This window comes from Schistocerca serialis, chromosome 7 (assembly GCF_023864345.2).
Source record: "Schistocerca serialis cubense isolate TAMUIC-IGC-003099 chromosome 7, iqSchSeri2.2, whole genome shotgun sequence".
NCBI classification, from domain to species: domain Eukaryota; kingdom Metazoa; phylum Arthropoda; class Insecta; order Orthoptera; family Acrididae; genus Schistocerca; species Schistocerca serialis.
In genome coordinates, this window is record NC_064644.1 from 423,039,858 (window position 1) to 423,062,347 (window position 22,490).

Consider the following 22,490-nt stretch of genomic DNA (forward strand, 5'->3'; position numbering starts at 1 on the left):
CTTTGTTTTGCAACTGGCTGATCAATACGTATTATACTTATTTGTTTCCTGGCAAATCATTTCAACAATGTCTGTTTTTACAAAAAGTCTAAAGAAACAGAGGCAGCTCTCATTTACACTTATGTAAGCTTTCATTCCTGATGATTCGTCGAACTGACGCTTCTTTGAATTTAAGTTTTCACATCTCCATTTGTTTTCTGTCATCCTTGTGGGTTGCTGTGTATTTCCATTTGAAGATGATGAGCATTGAATAGAAGTACCCAGCTGTGGGCTTCCTCTCGATGTCGTAGGCTTTGCACTAGTAATTGCAGATGAAGATGAATGAGAATCAGCGTCTGTGGATTGTAAACTATTCATAAGAGAATCTTCTTCATCTGAATTGCTTTCTATTGATGAGCACAGTGATTGCTCAGAGTCACTCTCCATCAACATACGTATTATCTCTTTGGAGGTGAGGAGCTTTTTACATGCCATCACAATACGTAAATTCACTATGCAAACACAAGCAAAGAATAGGTGACTGATGTCTGAACCAAGAATAGAGTCTCACAGAAAGGTGCGTAACTAAAATTTGACAGAAATCGCAGTAGCGTCATCTATTGTGTCTAAAGCAAATTACTTGTAAAAGTGCGGTGAGGGTCTGCCAAAAGTGCTGCCATCGACTTCAGATGTAGTCACGTTCTGCTTATTGAAACGCTATTTGTTGCAGTTAGAGCAAACGATAAGGTGTGACAAGAGTCTTCCAGTAGCACTGCAAACAAACAGACTTCTTATTCAAGCACAGCTAAACTATAGGCGAGCAAACGTCTCAGAACTTTTACAGTAGTTAGCAGCACCTGGTGTGCGGTAGCAGTGAACTGCTGTGGCAGTCAGCTGCACCCAGGGCACAATGTGCTAGGACTGTTCTAGCAGTCAGCTGCAGTCAAAGGGTTAAGGGACTCATGGAAGTACCATTTAGGTCATGGATTGTTCCTGAGAAAACCAAAAAAGTTTGAATGACACACATTTTAACACCACAGCTGCTATTTATTTACTTTGATTAGTTTTAGGCTTTGCACATTCTCTCAAGCCAAGTATTACAGAGAACAACATTCGTTATGTGTTTTTCACCAATTTGTTCCATCAGCAGGGGATGTGCAGATAGTTAACCACAGAAAATTGCTCAAATTTCAACAGTATATTTTCTAGGCATTTATTTAGAAGTGCCATCTTCCAGTTTTCAAAAAAATTGTATGTTTTACCAAGAAACAACCCAAAAACATGGTTTTTGTGTACCAAGATGGCTATGCACAGCAATAGGTGTACTTTTCATGACATATTCCTAAGATCCTGATCTTGAGCAACCCTGAAAATTTTCGTGATTTCCTCATCCGTTTCCAAGATAGAGGGGTTCAAATTTACCATGCGTGTACATGCAAAATACACATGTAAAATCTAGTGTGAGGCAAAAACTACTTTATAAAGTACCTATGCATGGATAAATATGGTGTAAAGTGTCTCCATTACATCAGAAGGGTTCTGGGAACACCCTATTGTAGTACTGAAGTACAGGCACAAATTAGTTTTGTGTTATTTCAGTTTCACAAAAGTAAACCATCAAAATTTTACTGATCCATAAAGTTCTTTTCATGTGAGTGATGTGCCAGTGCTGTAGCAGGGAAAAGAAAGGAACTAGTCGAAAAATGGTCCTGTCAGAGCACAAAAATGGCAAATAAGTTACTGTTTATTAAAAGACTGTTACTGAAAAGCCAGCTGCCTCACTCTACCTTCCTCAGCATGTTTACAAATTGTCCAAAATTTTAGCATGTGAATATATTCACACTTTTATGTGCTGGGAGAGGAGACAACATAGCAGTGGGAAAGAGATGGAAAAGTAATAAATACTGTAAGATAGGAGACAGTGGTTGTGGTGTAGAAATAGTGCAAGAGACAATGGCAGTGGGAGAGAAAGAGTGGGACACAGTGATGGTGAAATGTAGTTGACAGAGACAAAAAAAATGTTAGGAAAAGAGTGAAAGAGACACTGCCAGCAGGAGAAGGATAAGTAGAAGGAGAAAGTGGATGTGGGCGAGACAATAGTAGAGAGAGACAGGCTACGACAATGATAATGAGGAAGAGAACGATAGTGAGAGTGAGAAGAGACGGCAGCAGTGGGAAGCAATGATAGCAGCAGTAAGAGAAAACAAGGAGGAGACAGTGACAGTGAGAGGAAACAGTATTTGTAGCATAGAACGAAGGAGACTATGGCTGTGAGACAGGGGACATTGGCAGTTAGTGAGACACAAAAAGATAATGGCAATGAGTTGGGCTGAATGAATGAGTAAGAATGAACAAGTGGGAGTTGACGGGTATGAGCAACTTACGGCAATGGACTACTAGATGTGAGCGAGCTAGTTAGGGGAGCTTGTGTAAGTGAGAGGTGAGTTGCATGTTAAAAAGAGCCCAAATGTGTTAGCATATCAAAATTTTTGGGAAAATTTTTAAAGCTGCTGTGGAAGATAGAATGAGACACTTTTCAGTCAGATTCTTTCACCTTTTTTGTGCTCCAATAAGAGCATTTTTCGTCTGGTATGGAATCTGCCCTTAGCCATTCATCCATGGTATGCAGGATGCTGTGTGAGAAATTGGCAATCTGAGTTTCAAACAAGTGATGATTTCTATATCCGTACATATTTGTGGTCATAAGCTTTCGTGCCTCAAAGAAATTTATTATAATCAAACTTAGAATATAACTGACAATTCTGCAACATAGCGACAGTCATGATATGGGTGTATAATTTTACGGGTCCATTCTTTTATGCTTTTTATATACAGGTGTCACCTGCACTTTTTTTCTAGTCACATGGGCTTTGCACTGGATGAGAGATTCACACTAAATGTAGACTAATTAAAGGGCAAGTAGAGTACTCTTTGTAAAAGTGATTAGGGAATCCATCTGGTCCTAGCAACTTATTTGTTTTCAGTTCTTTCACTTGCTTTTTGACTTCAGGGATGACTATTTCTGCATCGTCCATACAGGAATCTGTGTGATGGTCAAACAGTGGTATGTCTGGTATAATCCTCCTTAGTGAAAGATTTTTTTGAAACGCAAAGTTTAAGACTTTAGCTTTTGTTTTGTTGTCATTTACTGCCATACCAGACTGATAGAGTAGCTGGATAAAAGTGGTTTTAAGTAGGACCAGAATTTTCTCAGGTTCTAAGGAAGATCTGTTGCTAAGGCACAACTGTGGAAGATATATATAAAGCTGCTGTGACTTACCAAACGGGAAAGCGCTGGTAGACAGACACAATAAAATACACACAAACACACACACAAATTTCAAGCTTTCGCAACCCAAGGTAGCTTCATCAGGAAAGAGGGAAGGAGAGGGAAAGACGAAAGGATGAGGGTTTTAAGCGAGAGGGTAAGGAGTCATTCCAATCCCGGGAATGGAAAGACTTACCTTTGAGGGAAAAAAGGACAGGTATACACTCGCACCACACACATATCCATCCGCACACATACAGACACAGGCAGACACATATAAATGCAGAGGTTGGGCAGAGATGTCAGTCGAAGTGGAAGTACAGGGGCAAAGATGTTGTTGAATGACAGGTGATGTACGAGGGGCAGCAACTTGAAATTAGTGGAGGTTGAGGCCTGGTGGGTAACGGGAAGAGAGGATATATTGAAGGACAAGTTCCCATCTCCGGAGTTCTGTTAGGTTGGTGTCAGTGGGAAGTATCCAGATAACCCAGACGGTGTAACACTGTGCCAAGATGTGCTGGCCGTGCACCAAGGCATGTTTAGCCACAGGGTGATCCTCATTACCAACAAACACTGTCTGCCTGTGTCCGTTCATGCGAATGGACAGTTTGTTGCTGGTCATTCCCACATAGAAGGCTTCACAGTGTAGGCATGTCAGTTGGTAAATCACGTGGGTCCTTTCACACATGGCTCTTCCTTTGATCGTGTACACCTTCCGGGTTACAGGACTGGAGTAGGTGGTGGTGGGAGGATGCATGGGACAGGTTTTACACCGGGGACGGTTACAAGGGTAGGAGCCAGAGGGTAGGGAAGGTGGTTTGGGGATTTCATAGGGATGAACCAAGAGGTTACGAAGGTTAGGTGGACGCCAGAAAGAACTCTTGGTGGAGTGGGGAGGATTTCATTCCCAGGATTGGAATGACTCCTTACCCTCTCGCTTAAAACCCTCATCCTTTCGTCTTTCCCTCTCCTTCCCTCTTTCCTTATGAAGCAACCTTGGGTTGCGAAAGCTTGAAATTTGTGTGTGTGATTGTGTGTTTTTTATTGTGTTTATCTACCAACACCTTCCCGTTTGGTAAGTCACGGCAGCTTTGTTTTATATATAGATGTAGACAGTTTGATTAACTTTTGCCTGTTGACATTTCCACATTCTCTTCTGATCTGAAAGGGGAACAATTTCCACTTCCTCAGCATTTTCTAAATTTTATTATTTAACTAAAATGGCTCTCAGTGATGCTAGAATTGTGAACTTCCTGAACGTGCAAAGGAGTAGATGCATGTTCATTTGGGAGCGCTGCGACTCTGGGCACTGACCACTGTGCCAAGTGGACTTTACTTTTTCTTGGTGCTTCCCTTTGGGAGAACCCTCGTTCAGAGTAGGCAGCTGTATGACAGATATTTGCATCGTGAAGTGACCAAAGTTATCAGGTGGTGGCTATGAGACTCTGGCAGTCTATGACAGATTATCATTATAGCACTAGGAACTTTACCTCCTCGGTTACTCCATGAGAGGAATACAAAACGAAGTGACTTTCACACAGTTGTTCCCCATAGTTTGTGGTTTATACCCATTGAGATGAAGAGAATAGAAGCTTTCGAATGTGGTGCTACAGAAGAATGCTGAAGATAAGGTGGGTAGATCATGTAACTAATGAGGAGGTATTGAATAGGATTGGGGAGAAGAGAAGTTTGTGGCACAACTTGACTAGAAGAAGTGACCGGTTGGTAGGACATGTTTTGAGGCATCAAGGGATCACAAATTTAGCATTGGAGGGCAGCGTGGAGGGTAAAAATCGTAGAGGGAGACCAAGAGATGAATACACTAAGCAGATTCAGAAGGATGTAGGTTGCAGTAGGTACTGGGAGATTAAGAAGCTTGCACAGGATAGAGTAGCATGGAGAGCTGCATCAAACCAGTCTCAGGACTGAAGACCACAACAACAACAACAACAACAACCCATTGAGATGGAGAATCCTTTCTACTAAATGAAAGTTTTTGTGGAGAATATTGAAAATATACTCTTCCTTTAACAAACTGTGAAGAGGTTCCATCTTGATAAAGACAGAAAATTCTACCCATTCCTGGACCTTATTCTTTTATAAACAACTTGGTGATGTGCCTGTTGCCAACACATCCCATAGCAGCCTCCCCATTAATTTTTCTTCAGGATCTAGTGCTGAAGAAAGACAAAGAACTACACAAACTTTTGGAGAAGTGAGAGATTCCCTTTGTACATCATGTACACCTATAACCACCAGACAACAAGATAGATATCAGGACATTCATCCTCACATTTGTGTGAGATTTACTCCCAGAAAAGGCCAAGATCATGTTGCACTGTGATGTGAGGCCATATTTGACTCCTGTAGCATGGTGTTTTAAATGCCAGCACTTCTGGTGTACATAATGACCCGATTTGTGGAGACTGTGGCCAATTACTTCACAAAAATGTACTATTTGCTCTGTGTCCTGACTGTATCAAGACAGGATGTAGAGTTATCCTCCCTGATCCCAAAAGTGTGCTAAGATACTCAGGGAATGCAAAAACCATGAAGTCTCATATTTTGAAGCTTGGAAAAAGTGTGACTCTTTGTATCAAGCCTCGCTGTTATTGGTCTTTGCCACTACCGTGGCCAGGTCATTAGCAGAACCTGTGTCGTTCTCCAATAGTCACTCCAAAAAAAAAAAAAACTTGACCAAGAGGTGATAGGCCCTCTCCTCGTATAGTTCCTGCAGCACCATCTTTGGAAGACACTCCTCGTGGCTGGCCAGAGAAGCAGCTGTCTTCTCCTGCCTCTCCCTGTGAGAGACAACCCTATCTCCAGAAATCCAGAGATCAGAGATCTGTCACCAGCCAGTGGCTGAAGGAACCATGGTCTGCAGGCCCAGGGCTTCCTACTCTCCTTCCATTGCTACACCTGTAATGGATAAATCTTCACAAGAATCTTAACCACCAAAAGTTGTGAAAAATAAGAAGTGACATGGTTAGTCTGGTGACACTAGATGTGCCAGATACCCCCCACCATTGGATTGAGAATCCATTTTCATTGCTGTTGTTCCACTCCCACCAGTGACAGACGGTGGTCCTTGGCTGTGACCTGTCCTCCTGGCCACTTCACGCATAACCAGGGCACACACTATTTGATGATGCAATAGAACTGCAATGGATTTTACTGTCACCTGCCAGAAGTACAACAGCTAATTTCCTCTTGTTCTGTGATCTGTGTTGCCCTCCAAGAGCTACACTTCACAGATGACCAATCCCAAACTTCTCAAGGTTGCTGTGTATTCTGTCAGACTCTGTACATAGGTTCACACAGATGTCATCAAGGAGTGGATTACCATCCATATCACACTGGAAGCAATAAAAGTGTGAAGGGAATAAAGCCAACAGTCACCATATGTGACTTTTATTTGGCTCTAAGCGAGGCACTTGCTTACCGAGGAATAACTACCTCAGTCCAACAACTCTTCCCCACCATATTTCCTTCTACTTGGAGGTTTCATTATGCATCATCCCCTATAAGGGAGTACCACTTTGTCTGGTAGGGGCCATTTGATTGACCAGCTTCTTTCCAATCTTGACTTATGTCTCTTAAGTGGTGGTACTCTGACCCACTTCAGTTCAGCCTATGGCACCTTTTCAGTTACTGGCCTTACGATCTCTTCCCCCCCAGTCTTGTGGCTTTGCTACAGTGGCCACCACACATTGATCTTTGTGACAGGGATCACTTTTAGGCGATCCTGTCCCTTTCTTATCACTGCCTGACAGTCCAGTTACCAGTTACCACAATGGTCTCTGAAGAGCTGACTGGCAGTAGTATACTTCTGCTGTCTCCTTAGTCCCTCTGTGTCAGACTGAATCAATGTTATTGTAGAAGATGTCTCCGATGCAGTCATCTACACCTCTGGAATCGATAGCCCCCCAGTCTACAGGCCATCTTTACTGCTACCTGGTGCCATTGTGAATCAGTGAAATTGCAATAGCTGTTCAAGGTCATTGAAGGCCCCTGCAACATCTCAAGCGACAGCCTTCGAAGACCACCCTCCTCACTTTTAAGCATCTTTACACTAAGGCTCACTATCTAATTAAATACAGTAACAAGGAATGCTGTGCTACATTTTCCTTGAGAAAAGATGCCTGTTCATTCCAGATGGGGGGGGGGGGGGAGGCGGGGGGGGGGGGGGGGGCAGCTCTGTACTCTTCTGGGCTGCCAAAAAATTGACCACTGTTCTGGGTCTCTTCCTTCAGAGCTGTATTTGTACCAATGCTTTGGTTCGTGCCGAGTATCTTGCAACCCACTTTGCGATAGCATCAGTGTCATCTTCTTACCAAGCAATCTTTTGAACACATAAACGAGATTCAACATCTGAATGTCACCCTATCTACTCATGATCTTCATCCAAATGGTGATACAGTATATTTGTTCCAATCCTTACTATGGACAAAAACTCAACATCCATCCACAGCTACCGACAACTTAGCATCAGTAATGTGCTCCGCCAACTGCTCGAGAGGATGGTAACCTGCCAATTATGCTGGGTTCTTGTCACAGGGCCTGGCAATGGTCAAGTGACCTCTTTTGGACCACTGGTCACCTCTGTGCTCTTTGTCAAAGACTTTGCATTTAGTGTAGCTCCTAGTCCTTAACCTTGGTTGAATGCGAGCTCCCATCCAGAAGGATTCTGCTTGGACCTTTTCCCATGGGTTCCAGTTATCTCACATGGAAATGCGAGTCATGCATTCCTGTTGTTAAACCGTGGTCCATCCTAACCGAGAACTCTACTTCGGTGTCCAGTGCTTGGATGTGGTTGCACAGTCCTGATTTTTCAAGCTCTTTTTTGTTAAAAAGCTGACATAGCTGACTCATTTTCATCATCTAAAAGCTAGCTGCATGCAGAAGGCTTAATGTTTTCTGCTTCCTTGCATACACCTCTTGGAGTGCAGATCACGCCGCTCTCCTCCATATTTTCTGGGCCCTGTTCTCATCCCAAGTGGGCTATAGTTGTGAGGTTTTTTGGCTCAATGGCACCTTCAGCTTTGAAATGGTTTGGCACAGTCCATCATCGTAGAACCAACTTTTACTTATTTCTGCAATCACCAACTGACAATTTCCTTATCAAATTCTGTACTGATTACTCTAAAAATACAGATAGAAAGGAATATGCTTTTACATCTCCCACAGGTCAGAAACAACTGCCAGAAATGTGTAGTGATTTTACAGCAAAGCTGGTTGGCATTAACAAAGCCCTATTTCATATTAAACAGAACTCCATCAATTACACTTCAGTTTGTAGTGACTCGAGGAGAATCTTCAGGCAATTGATTGGTGTTACTCGTGTCACCCTGTGAGATCTGTTATTTTGGACCTCTTCTCTGATCTGTCTGCTTAGTTGTCTTTCTCTGGTTCACGTCATGTGGGTATCCCAGAGAATGAACAGACTGACCATTTGGCTAGAGAAACACATAATCATCCAACATTCATGTTGATAATTCCAGGTACAGATTTGCAGGTGCAGATAAGACCACCTCTCAAAGATAGAACGCATCTGGTGGGACTATCAAATCTGCAAGGCACTCCTCCTCCTATTTCTCCTGGAAATAATCCACTGTCCTGTGTCATTTCTGCATTGGTCATTGGTCATACTATATTAACTCATAGTTTTATTGTATGTAATGAGCCACATCCACATTGAGGTTGCGGATCCTAAGAGACAGTAAGCAGTTCATATCATGGTGGAATGCCCCCTTTTCCTAGCTCTCCATTGCTAAGCATGGTTTTCAGGATTTCTTGACTCTTCCCTCCCCCAGTATTGACAGACAACTCACAGGTGGTATAATGGTTCTCTGTTTTCCTCATGAAAGTGGCTTTATTCTCAAATGTAATGTGTCTAATTACTTTTGGGACAGGGTGGGGTGGAGGTGTCTCCTGCCACATAATGTGTCTGAAGTGTTCTCAGCATTGCCTCCTTTGCCAGTTGGCCTGGTCACCCCTCTTTTACTTTGTTATGCCTTTAGATGTGTTTAGCCAATTTTTTGCTAAATTTTATGTTCTGTTTTAAGGGTAGAACACTGATAAATAGTGGGTACTTTCTCACTCTTTAACACTTAGGTTATAATGGATCGGAGGTGGAACAGTCTTGTACAGAGCCTCAGGGGACACTTGCCTGGTCCCCACACCTGCTGGTCTAATTATTTCTCTCACCTTGTTTTATTGTTGTCAGTCCAGCTGATGTCTATTACATGTTTAGCCTTCCCTCTATTGTGAATGGTTTGGCTAGAATGCGTTCTTTACTGTTTGACTGCCTTCACCCATTATTGGGTTGGTCAGGGAGCCTCTCACCACAGATGAGTCGAGGAGACCCCTTGTCTTTTATCGCTGGTTTACTGGCCTGACACACACATTTTTACTTCTCCTTAAATTCTCAGTATTTGCAACAGTATTACTTTCAATGGCTCGTTTTTAGCACTCCCATAAACTTCCAGAAACCGGTCAACTTTCTGGCAGACGTCACTGACTCAAGAACAACTGCTTCTTGACTGAAGGTTATAGCCCACGCTGTTCAGTCCTGTAACATCCAACAATCCAACCAACCAACCACACGACTGGAAGTGTAACAAGCCCGAATAACTGGTACTACAGGAAGTATCCTCTGGATCCTCTGGCAGGCACTTCGCAGTTATTTTTCAGAGTATGAATGTAGATGCAGATCTGTCGTATGTGATGACTGTGATGTTTGCATGACATCACATAACATACTCTGCACCGCAATTGGCTGTTAGATGCAAACTGAGCTGACACACTGTTGACGTACATTCTTGCAAAGCTAGTGCTGTATTTGGCAGTTTTCTTATTTGTGCTACTACGCTATGAAAATATCCAGTTTAACTGATACACCACATTAAAGTTGTCCATAAAATGTGTCATTTTTTGTATGATTTGTTGTCCAAACTTAGGAAATGTATCGTCAGTGTTTGAAACTGTTGCTGGAATGGGGTTTGACAGAAGTAGAGCATTTTCATTTGATGTCATATCATAGTTCGTTATGAGGGAGTGAACTATGCTTTTAAGATTATACATGAACCTCAGCCTGGAGGGTGGTAATGAAAAATCCTGTTTCAACATTTAATAAGTGTCAACTGTGAATATTAATAAATTGCCATCCTCAGATTTATAATATTTTGATATGGGAAAATACCATATTTTATGACATTTCATAAAAGATCACCCATTTTTTATTATTTTGCTAAAACTACCAATTTCATGTTATTTTTCACATTATTGGTTTTGCAAAATTTTGCTGGCCTTAGGTGTAATAAGTGGCCAAAATTCCTGTAAACTTGTATCCACAGCCTATTAAAATCAAAGCAAAAAATATTTTAATTGAAAAAATGCCTGTATTCATTGTGAATGTGGAAGTGAAAAATAGTAAGAACCCGTTGATGTATTGTAACATGAAGTATATGCAAGCTAGAAATTTGCTGTTTCAAGTGTTTTTTTTTTTTTTAATAAACAATGTCTTGGTTCATAAAAATTTGGATTTGTAGTATGAGATGAACTAATGGTCCTCATACTAATGCATGTAAAGATTGTAGTCAGTTTTGATAAGTACGAGGGTGGTTTGAAATGTTCTTGGAATGGAATAGAAAAAAAGTACTTTTTTTATCTTGCAATGTAGTTTCCTTGTAGATTAATGCGGTCCAACGATGTTCCAGTGCCTTGATCCCACCTCGAAAATGAGTTTCCTCCAGGCCTGCAAAAGTTGTCAACTCTGGCTACCAGTTCTTCTTTTGAAGTGAATCTTCGTCCACCAAGAAAAAAATTTCAGTTTTGGGAAGAGATGGAAGTCTGACGGGGCCATATCAGGTGAATAAGGCGGGTGCAACAACTCATACCGTAGTTTGCGTAATTTTGCCATGGCAGCGGCACATGTGTGCGGGCACCCATTGATCCAACGTCAAGAGTCGCAGCTCCCATCTTGCAGATATTTTTTTCATTTCTGATTCTTCAGTTAAAATGTGATACACCTTTCCAGATGACATCTGGCAAGCATGAGCAATTTCACGCACTTTCAGTTGGCGATCCTACGTGACCATTTTGTGCACTTTTGCAATGATTTCTGTAGCAGTGACACAATTTGGCCGACCACTGCGCGGATCATCATCTAAGCTCTCCTGACCAAATTTAAATTTATTTGTCCACTTGGAAGTAGTTGAATATGAAGGGGCAGAGTCCCCCAGTGTATTTTGGAAATTGGCATGAATGTCCTTTTCTTTCATACCTTTCTTTACAAAGTACTTAATCATTGCTCGAATCTCGGCCCCCCCCCCCCCCCCTCTTCTTTTTTTTCCTCCCCCCTCCCCCATCTTTGCAAATCACTACACGGAAACAACAACAGAGCCACATAGCCAAGCCACATAGCCACCACAGCTTTCTTTCAAGAGCACTGACATGGCATGTGTTTGCAGGCAACAGTCCAATGAACGTCACGTGAACAGCTCATTGCACTAGCGCTGACCCCTCGTGGTGATTCCGAGAACTTTTCAAACCACCCTCGTATTATTGATTGTTTCCATTACTACTTGTAAAATTAAGATCCATATCTGAGAGATTTGCAAAAGTCATCATACTGATGACTCAGTGCAAAAAAAGAAAGTAAATAAAATAAACAATACAGCAGTGATTCTGTGTGCCATGGATTCAACAGGTCTGTGGTAGCTTTTCAGAGGTAAGCAGCAGCAGCTGTCTAATCACAGGTCACTCAATTCCCATAAACTACCAGCAAAGTTGTGCAAAGCTGGTGCTTGATAGCATACCAAATGTGTTCAGTCAGATTCAGTTCAGGTGAATCTGGTGCTAAAAACATAAATGTGAGTTCATTATCACTCTCCTCAAACCACTGTAACATGTTTCCGGATTTGTGATATGGTTATGGTTATGGTTATCCTATTTAGTGCTACGTGGGAAGCAAGACCTGTACAGGTGCATGTGCCCCCCCTCCCCCCCCACTCTCTCTCTCTCTCTCTCTCTCTCTCTCTCTTTGAAAATTTGCATAAATATTTTCTCTTCTCTTGCAGGTGGTAAGAGAAAACTACCACTTTCTCATCGCCAAATACTAGAAATTGATGCACCTTTGAAGCCCAGGAAAACTTGGAGAGAGCAGTTTAGTGCTGCAGTTTCCCAGGCAAAAGATCCCAAGGTTATTGATACACACAGGATGGCTCTTAATCAAATAGTTAGTCTCTCTGAGGAGGTAAAGGACTTGAGAAATGATAGCCGCCGAAAATCAGAGACTATTGGTATGCTCAAGGAACAGGTAATTTGAGTTATTTTACGTGGTTTAATATTGTACCTCTAGGAGCACCACAAAATCTGACAAATACTTAGGTATCACAGTTTCTGTTTTCCTTCTTTGGTAGATGATTGACTGAAATCTTTGTCCCATAATCCCTCATTGACAAGACAGCACGTGTCTGCATTGTAAGGTAGCAAAAAGCCTGCTTTGAGAAATTTGTTCACTTAGGTATAAAGATAAATTTTTGTATGATTATCAAAGTATTGATAGTGATGCTTCCAATCTTCGTAAATTTTTATGAATAATCAGTTACATTCAGAATTGGAATAGAATTGTTGTACTTATTTTATACCATTCATAGTGACCATTTTACATTTTGAATTTATATTGAAAATAATAATCATGGGCCAGTAAAGGAAACACTCCAGGTATAATTGTCTGCTTAATCACAATGTATTAATGGGTGTGTTAAGAAGTGTTGTGCACATGCCAATAAAGTGCAATTGGATGATGTTAAAAAAGGTTTGTGGCAGCAGTTGGGCAATCAGTAAATACCGCAAAGTGCAAAAACAGTTCTAATATTTACTAAACTGGAAGCATACAGAACAACTGCTCGAATTTCGTAAATGCGATTTAAGGTATTGTGGTATGCACATGGGAGGTTTGGAAGAGGGAAACGGGGGAGGAGGGAGTAGGAAGAGGACATGGCTAGGAGTTAAGGTGCTTAAGGTGTTATGGAGAGAGCAGCTCAAAATACAAATCTTAAAAGACAGTGGTGCTAGTATGAAGGATTAAGAAGTGCTCACACTGCACTCACCAGTTGGTTTGGTTTGCCAGAAGTGATGTGAAGTTTTAACAGGGAGAAATGTGGTTTCCACATGACTAACAATAATATCAGTGTGCTTTGCATTAGTGTGACAGACAACTGTCGGAGATTCTTATACTTCATTGAAATCTCATGTAAGCTCAAGTACTACAGCTACAAGGCAGATCCAGAAATTAAGAGTACTGAGCCTCTGATGAACAAAGGGATTTTTTTGACATAGTTAACAGCACTATATTCAAGAACAAGATTTTGGCAATAGAATGCAGTAGTTTGTCTCTGTAGGCTGGAAACTGCTGAAGTGCCATTGAAATGAGTATCTCTAGTCTGAATCGTGCCAGTTGCAAGGTAAGGAGCATAATCTGTTTTGTTCTTGCAAAGGGAAATACACCATTTCTGATTGTTTTAATGTAATCAAAACTGTTTGTGGGATGCTGTGATGCATCGTACCATGTATAAAAGGGGTGTTGTGAGTTCAAAGCTGACTGATGAATATTTGTAGTTAACAAGGGATGGGGCATCCCTCAATCGTGGCTGCTGAGATGATGAAAAAGTTTGAAGAAATAAATCTTGGCAGTGGTTGATTGACTTTGGATAAGATGAATGCAGTGTTTCTAGAACTCTCTATATCCCTTCCGCATGAAATCTTTACTGCAACACTTGGTTTTCGAAACTTGTGTGTCAGGTTGATACTAAAAGAACTCGCAGATCAATACAGTCAAGAGAATTACATTTTCACGGAATTTCCTGAGTGCTTTTAACTGAACAGTGAGCAATTCCTTGATTCTGTTGTGACTGGTGATGAAATGTGCCCAGCCACCTAATTACTTATTTACTGAATTATTTAAAATGACAAGATTAAGTCCATTGGGCCCCCTCTTAAATCTAAGCGGGCATTCTGCCTGCCAAGCCAGAGACAGTGGTCGTGCGTGCATGTGCGCGTGCATATTGTCTAATTTGGAACAAGGCCTTTTGGCTGAAAGCTTATTGTTTGACAGTTTTTTTTTGTGGTGCCTATCTGAGACTCAGCATCTCTGCTATATGGTGAGTAGCTGAATATCCTTTTCATAATATTGTCATTATTCCATCCTGGATTTTCCATTGGTATGTTATGTATGTTATAATAATTATGTAGGTAAAGATAGATTGCTACTTATTGTAAAGATGACATGTGAAGTTGCAGGTAGGCACAGTTAAGACACACAAAGATTTTGGCCACAGCCGTCATCAGCAAAATAGAAACACACGCCATTCATATATAGAAGTGAGCGCGCCTCATGCACGCATGACCACCAATTCTGGCAGCTCCGGCTAGAATGTGTTCTGGTCAGAGATGCTGGAGTTTGTGGTCGTGTGTGCATGAGATGTTGGGACAGTGTCTTTTAATTGTGCCTGTCTGCAATTTAATGTGTCTTCTTTACAGTAAGTGGTAATCTGTTTTTTCCTACATTCCTAGTACTCCTACCTGGAGTTTCCATGGCTTGATATATTATGATAAGCACATTATACAAAATTTAGAAATTAAAATTAAGATATTGCAGATAAAAAAACTCCTACACAGTTTATATTCATTCATAAATATAATGATAAATACACTCATGTGCATAAATTAAGGATAATTGCAGAATGTGGTGCCACACAACGTGGCACTACACAAAACTGGCGCTAATAGCATATGCACGTAGGGAACACACACGACACAGATCTGTAAGTCCACAGTATTGGTGAAAAGTTGAGAAAACCATCCTGAAACACATGTGCTACAAAATGCCACTGTTTCCTGCGCATGTACCCCAACAAAATATGGGATGTGATCACCATGCACACATACACAGGCCACACAGTGGGTTGGCATACTCTGGATCAGGTGGTTGAGCATCTGCTGGGGTATAGCCTCCCATTCTTGCACCAGTGCCTGTCGGAGCTCCTGAAGTGACTGGCAACATGGCATCCGGTACAGTTGTTTATAGTGAGAAAGTGAACAAAAGTTATAGTTGTGTGGTGAAAAATGGAACATACGTAAATTATAACATTGAAATAGTGAAGCTAAATGAATGTGTATCAAGCCTGCAATTAATTGTAGATGTACTAAGGCGGGACATTGCGCATTTAGAAAATGAAAATGCTGAACTGAAAAAGGTGCGTAATATCCCGATCGCCGAAGCAAGTAAAACACGGAACTGGGAGCACAGGACTAGCATGATCATGGAAGAAAGAAGCGAAAAGGTGATAAATACAACGAATCGAACGATCCGCGGCAATAAAAGCAGTTTCAGTGTCCTACCTACAATAAACAAGTGCTCTGAAGTGGATATAGGCCTAAAGGAAGAAACAACAAGGCAACATATGTTCACTAGGCCAAAAAGAGTTGGTTGTATGAAACCCAGTGACTGTAGAATTCCTGTGGTAACAAAAAACCGTTTTCATGCACTAGATTCGGATATCAATGTGGAATCCATGGAAAACTGTGACGACAACAACACGCCGAATCTATATAGTGACAAGCACATGAGTAGAAACTTCCGCAATAAACGTGAAGACATACTCAAAGTGCAAATATTCTCTGATAGCCATGGATGTGAGATCGCAAAAATACTACGTTACAGTCATTGTATACAAGCAACTAGTATTGTCAAACCAGGTGCACCCATCCAAGAACTCATTAGAAACATAGAAACTGAAAATGATCATCATATTATCGTCATAGCTGGAGCCAATAATGTATATAAAAACGAACCTCCACAGTGCAACATGAAACCTTAAGGCAATACTAAATTCAACAGAAGAGAAATGAGTTTTTGTAGTCGGAATTCCACATAGGCATGACCTTTCGGAATGGTCATGTGTGAACGTGGAAATCATAACAGCAAACAGGCAATACTCAAATATTTGCAGGGCCTACCAAAATGCATATTTTATAAGTATGGACTCCTTGCAAAGAGACTGTTAAAAGAGACATGGCATGCACCTTAATAACAGAGGCAAGAGGATTCTGTGCCAAAACATCAGCATGATACTGAAAGCATCAGACAACCAAGAAGTAATTGCTGCTCTTCCAGTTCCTTGCTTGACGCAAGCAGAGCCTGAAGAAATGGTTACTTCTATTGCAGCAGTGGAGGTGGAAGCAGGAAGCAGCAATTGTACCTACACACATAACAAACGCTGCAGCAGCAGTACCTACCACACTTCATCTACAGGATTCAACAGCAGCAGAAGATGAAGCAACATCCAAATCTCCACTGTCACCAGTTGCCATAACAATGCGTACAGCAGCAGCAGCAGCAGTACCTATCACACTTCATCAGCAAGATTCAACAGCAGAAGAAGAAGAAGCAACCACCTTATCTCCTCAGTCACCAGATGCCACAACAGTGCCTCCACACACCATAACAGCAGTTCCATCGATTCCTGTAGTAGCAGCAGCCTCATCTACAATATCACCACAAGGAGGGAAGAGTAGGCCTACAACAGTAGATGTGCTACCACTCCAAGTGAACAATTTTTTAGTAAAAGGCAACAAGAGGCAGAAATCCAAAAGATAAGCCCTGAAAAAGGTTTGAAAACCAATCACCATAGTGTTCAGTGTGTAAGTAATAAGAGCATGGATCTTAAAATGTGTTACCTTAACGTTCAAGGACTGAAAGATAAAGAACTTATCATAAATGAGTTTGGTATTGATAACCGGTTTGATATTTTTTGTCTGAGTGAACACTGGGCTAATGAGAATGAACTTGCAGTTGCCAAATTTGACAATTTTAGTATAGTAAAAAGCTACTGTAGGAAAGAGCACATTAGAGGTGGTGTGGCAATTTATTCCAACCAGTCACTCAATTGTACAATAACCAAACTAGACCTAAATTCCTTGTGTGATGAATAGCACTTAGAAGTTACGGGTATAATCATTAATAGTCATAAGGTAATAGTAGTATCCATGTACAGATCACCAAAGGGAAGCATTAACATATTTTTAGAAAAAATGGACATGCTATTGAGTGAATTAAGTAATATTAAATGGCTACACTATGATATTGCAATAGGAGGTGATTTGAATGCTGATTTTGATGTTACTAAATGTAAGGGTAGTGTTGCAGATCTGGAAAACTTACTAAGACAATACAATTTACATCATGTTAATAACAGGCCCACAAGAAACAAAGCATGTTTAGATAACATCTTTGTAAACTTCAAGACCACTGAAAACACATGCGAAGTTGTAGTGTTCCCATTCTCTGACCATGATTCCGTATCTCTAAATTATGCAAATAAAATTCCCCTCAATGGGAGCAATGCAAACAGACCTGTCCCAACAGTTGTGATTACCAGACCTGTAACTGAGGATAAAGTTAACACATTTTGTAATTCCCTTGCTGACAGAGACTGTTTTGGCCATTGTAGTGTCGATGGACATTACACATCAAGTAATGACCTGCCAGCCAAAATAATATTTGATACATTTTTTAATGCATTCTTGACCCTATTTAATAGTATTCCCATAAAGAAAATCAAAATAATGGACAGCAGCCACAAATCCAGATCTCAAAACAAACAAAATATATGGTACACTAAACAGCTGACAGATCTAAAGAAACAAGTTTTGTTACTGTACAACATATACAATAGTATGAAGTCTGACTGTGCCAAATCAGCCTATGTGGAATGCAGGAATGAATACAAAAAAGCCATCCTGCAAGCCAAAAAAAACCTACAATGCCAACAGCATACATAATTCCACCAATAAATGCAAAACCGCTTGGAAAGTAATTAACAGTGCTGCCACAGATACTAAAAAAGACAAAATTAATATCCCACCACAAACACTCAATGAGTTTTTTATTAATTCAGTGAATGAAATAGGAGATGCAATTATCAAACCAGACATTAGTCCATCAGAGTTACTCTCCCGAAATTGGGGTAGACAGCCACTAAATACAAGCATGCTAACCACCTCCGAAGTATCACCTAGATATGTACAATGGGTCATAAAACAACTGAAATCATCTGATAGCTTAGATATATATGGCATATCATGCAACCTGCTAAAAAAAGTGTGTGATTGCATTCTGTACCCTTTAACCCATTGCATAAACAAGTGCTTACTTGAGGGATATTTTCCTGATGAGTTAAAACTATCTAGGATTGTCCCAGTATACAAAAAGGGAGATAAAGACTCTCCATCTAGTTACAGGCCCATTTCAATAGTACCCGCATTCTCCAAGGTAATAGAATGCATCATGTACCAACAATTATCATCTCACTTTAAGAATCTAGGAATAATTAATGCTACACAATACGGGTTTAGGAAGAATCTGTCGACCATTGATGCAATCAACACGGTAGTCAGTTACATCCTCAAAGTTTTTGAGAACAAAGGCTTTGCTCAAGTCTCATTCTGTGACCTAAGCAAGGCCTTCGACTGTGTTGATCACACGCCACTACTAGAGAAACTAGAATTCTACGGCATCAAAGGAAACAGTCTCAGACTATTAAAAGCTTATCTCAACAACCGTAAACAGGTAGTTTGTGTTGGTAAGGAAATGTCAAACATAGAAAATGTTAAAGTAGGTGTGCCTCAGGGATCTGTACTGAGGCCCTTCCTGTTTCTGATAATGATCAATGACCTCCCCTCGTTTATTAGATCCACCACTGTATTGTATGCAGATGATACGACTTTTCTTCATAGCAGTAACAATCTTAATGATCTTAAAACCTGTGCTGAAAATACCCTCACTCATGCAGCATATTGGTTCAGAGCAAATGGTTTCCTGCTAAATGAAAATAAAACTCAGCAGATAATCTTCACTCTAAGAGACAAGCCACTATTTGATGACCCTAGTTCTGTTAAATTCCTGGGAGTTTATTTAGACGAAAAGTTATCCTGGGGCCAACATGCAAACTATATTAGTAGTTAGCTATCTAGAGTAATTTATTTATTAAGACAACTCAGAAATTGTGTACCTGAAACATACATCAGATCATCTTATTTTGCATTTTTCCAAAGTATAATATCCTATGGCATTATCTTGTGGGGTAACTGTAGTCATATACATGACATCCTCTTATTGCAGAAGAAAGCCATTAGGATAATTACAACTTCTTCACATAAGGCTCACTGCAAACCCTTATTTACTAAACAAAAAATTATGACAGTAATAAACCTCTATATATACAATGTCTTAATCTTTACGAAGAAGAACCTACAAGATGTGAAACGTAGGGAAAATGTACATTGTTACAACACAAGAAGCATCAAACACATATACACGCCTTACTACAGACTATCAAAATCAATAAATAGCTATGAAGTCACAGGGCACAAACTATTTAATAAGCTGCCACATGCTATACAGGATCTTCCTGAACATACATTCAAAGAAAGACTGCATGAATGGTTTATTGCCCACCCATTCTATAACAATGAATTCTTCAACTGTAAAATGCAGTAATCCAACAGATGACCCACTGTACATTTATTGTAATATAAGCTAAAATATTTCAGTAGTCAATACCTTATCACACTGTATTATAAATTGTAACTTCATTTGACATTGTCAATTGCTGTAATGGCCTAAAGACAATAAAATCTTTATTATTATTATTATTATTATTAGGGGTTTGAAGACGTGCAGCGATATGTCGACCGAGAGCAGGCGTGCTCAGTGTTATTTAGATATGGAGAACAGGCAGGCCACTCCATTTGCCTGATATCTTCTGTTTCAAGGTACTCCTCCATGATGGCAGCTCGGTGGGGCTATGCGTTATCATCCATCAGGAGGATGGTGGAGCCCACTGCACCCCTGAAAAGGCGGACATACTGATGAAAAATGACAGCGCAATACACCTGACCAGTTACAGTTCCTCTGTCAAAGACATGCAGGGGTGTACGTGCACCAATCATAATCCCACCCAACACCATCAAACCATGACCTCCATACAGGTCCCTTTCAAGGGCATTAGACATTAAGGGGTTGGTATGTGGTTCCTGTTTCACGCCAGATGAGAACTCGGTGGGAATCACTGTTCAGACTATACCTGAACTCGTCTGTGAACATAAGCTGGGACCACTGTTCCAATGACCATGTGCTGTGTTCTTGACACCAGGCTTTACGGGCTCTCCTGTGACCAGGGGTCAGTGGAATGCACCTTGCAGGTCTCCGGGCGAAGAAAGCATGTCTGTAGACTGTGTGTCTGGAGACAACTGTTCAGTGGCTGTGGTAAGGTCGTGAGCAAGGCTACCTGCAGTACTCTGTAACCATCTGTGGGCACTAGTGGTGAAATATCGGTCTTTTGTGGTGTTGTACACTGTGGACATCCTGTACTGTAGTGCCTGGACATGTTTCATGTCTGCTGGAATCGTTGCCATAATTTTGAGATCGCACTTTGTGGCACACGGAGGGCCCGTGCTACAACCTGCTGTGTTTGACCAGCCTCCAGCCGCCCTAGCATTCTATCCCCACAATGTCATCAATATGTGTTCTTTGAACCATTTTAAACACACAGTCACCATTAGCACGTCTGGAAATGTCTACATACTTACTCGCTGCAGCGTACTCTTGACATGCACCAACACACCTCTGCATATGTGGACAGCTGCCAGTGCCACCGTGCGACAACCGGTCAAATGCTCCATGTGGACATACCCTGAGGTGATTTAAACCTGCAAACCACCCACCAGAGAATTGTTTCACCATGTATCAGCATTATGCTTAATTTATGAGAACGAGTGTAGAAATTACAGGAAGTTAGGTTTTAATTATGAATGCTAGCAGCTTTGGGCATGAGAAAAGAGGTAGAAAACATAGAGGAGGAATATGATGACTCACCATTAATGAGTAGAAAGAAGGACAAAGTAGCATAACTCAGAGAGAAAGGAAAAAAGATGGAAGCAGAGCTTGGTTGAAAATACAGCCAGTGCAGTGGCAATATCTCTCCTCACTATCAGCAAAAAAATTCAAAAGTCTTGTTTCTGCTTAAGCATCATGACCCCTTGCTGTTGGGATGATTGGACATAGGGGGTGGAAACTGTTGGATGGAGGGTGTGGGGACAATATGTTACCGTAGGTTGAAGCCAGGATAATTATGGGAGTGGAGAATGTAAGGATAACTTTCATCTGCGCACTTCAGAATAGTGGAGGGAAGGATCCAGTGGCTCAGGTAGTGAAGCAGCCATTGAAATAAAGTGTGTTATGTTAAGTTGCATGTTGTGTTATAGGGTGGTCTATTTAGCTCTTGGCCACAGTTTGGCTGTGGCTGTTCATCCTGGTGGACAGTTTGTTGGTAGTCAAACCAATATAAAAAGCCTTGCAGTGACTGCAGCAGAGCTGGTAAATCATGTGGCTGCTTTCACAGGTGGCCCGGCCCCTGATGGGGTAGGATAAACCGTTGACAGGACTGGAATAGGAACTGCTGGCTGGATGGATTGGGCAGGTTTTGCACCTGAGTCTTCCACAGGGATTTGATCCTTGTGGCAAAGGGTTGGAATTGGGAGTGGCTTAGGGATGGACTAGGATGTTATGGAGGTTGGGTGGGCAACCAAACACTGCAGTGTAATCTCACTGAGAGTCTTCAGAGATCTGAATGTGGAACTTGGTGAGTGGTATCTTAAGATGATGTGCAGACAGGTACATTGGCACAAAGCAAGGGGAACTGAAGCTGGTGTACTCTGATGGCATCTGTAGTGCCACCCATAGGAATAAGACAAGTCCTGTAGCTAACATGACGCGTGGTGGAGCCTGCTGGCAGCCTTTCTATGAGTTGTGTCTTCTGCAGAATTTTGTGTGGTGTTTTGCGTGCAGTCTGTAGTGTCTGTTGTATGTGGATCACCCACAAGAAGAGAAAGCTGCCCAGGTAGTGAAGAACGATAGGACATTATTGCTACTCAGGAGGTAAATGATAATGTGAGCAATGGAAACAACTTCCTAGTGAAGCCAATATAAAGATTATAGTGATCCGCTGAAAGATCGTTATTAATATGATACAGTTCTTGCAGGTACACCTGGAGAAATCAACCAAGCAAGGTGGTGCAGTTGTTAGCACACTCAACTCACATTTGGGGGATGACTGTTCGAACCTGCGTCTGGCCATCCTAATTTACATTTTCCATGATTTCCCCAAAATGGCTACAG

At 41.2% G+C, this 22,490-nt stretch overlaps 1 protein-coding gene across 2 annotated transcripts in view; it reads left to right on the forward strand.

The window, feature by feature from the left end:
* Positions 1–22,490, forward strand: part of LOC126412235 (centrosomal protein of 135 kDa-like) — a 368,271-nt gene that overhangs the window by 38,091 nt on the left and 307,690 nt on the right. Inside the window, exon 4 of one of the 2 annotated variants that reach the window (XM_050081725.1) lies at positions 12,328–12,566. In XM_050081725.1, the coding sequence (XP_049937682.1) occupies positions 12,328–12,566 (239 nt within the window). Of the gene's footprint in view, positions 1–12,327; positions 12,567–22,490 lie in introns of those variants that run through there. The other variant, XM_050081726.1, reaches the window with a different exon arrangement.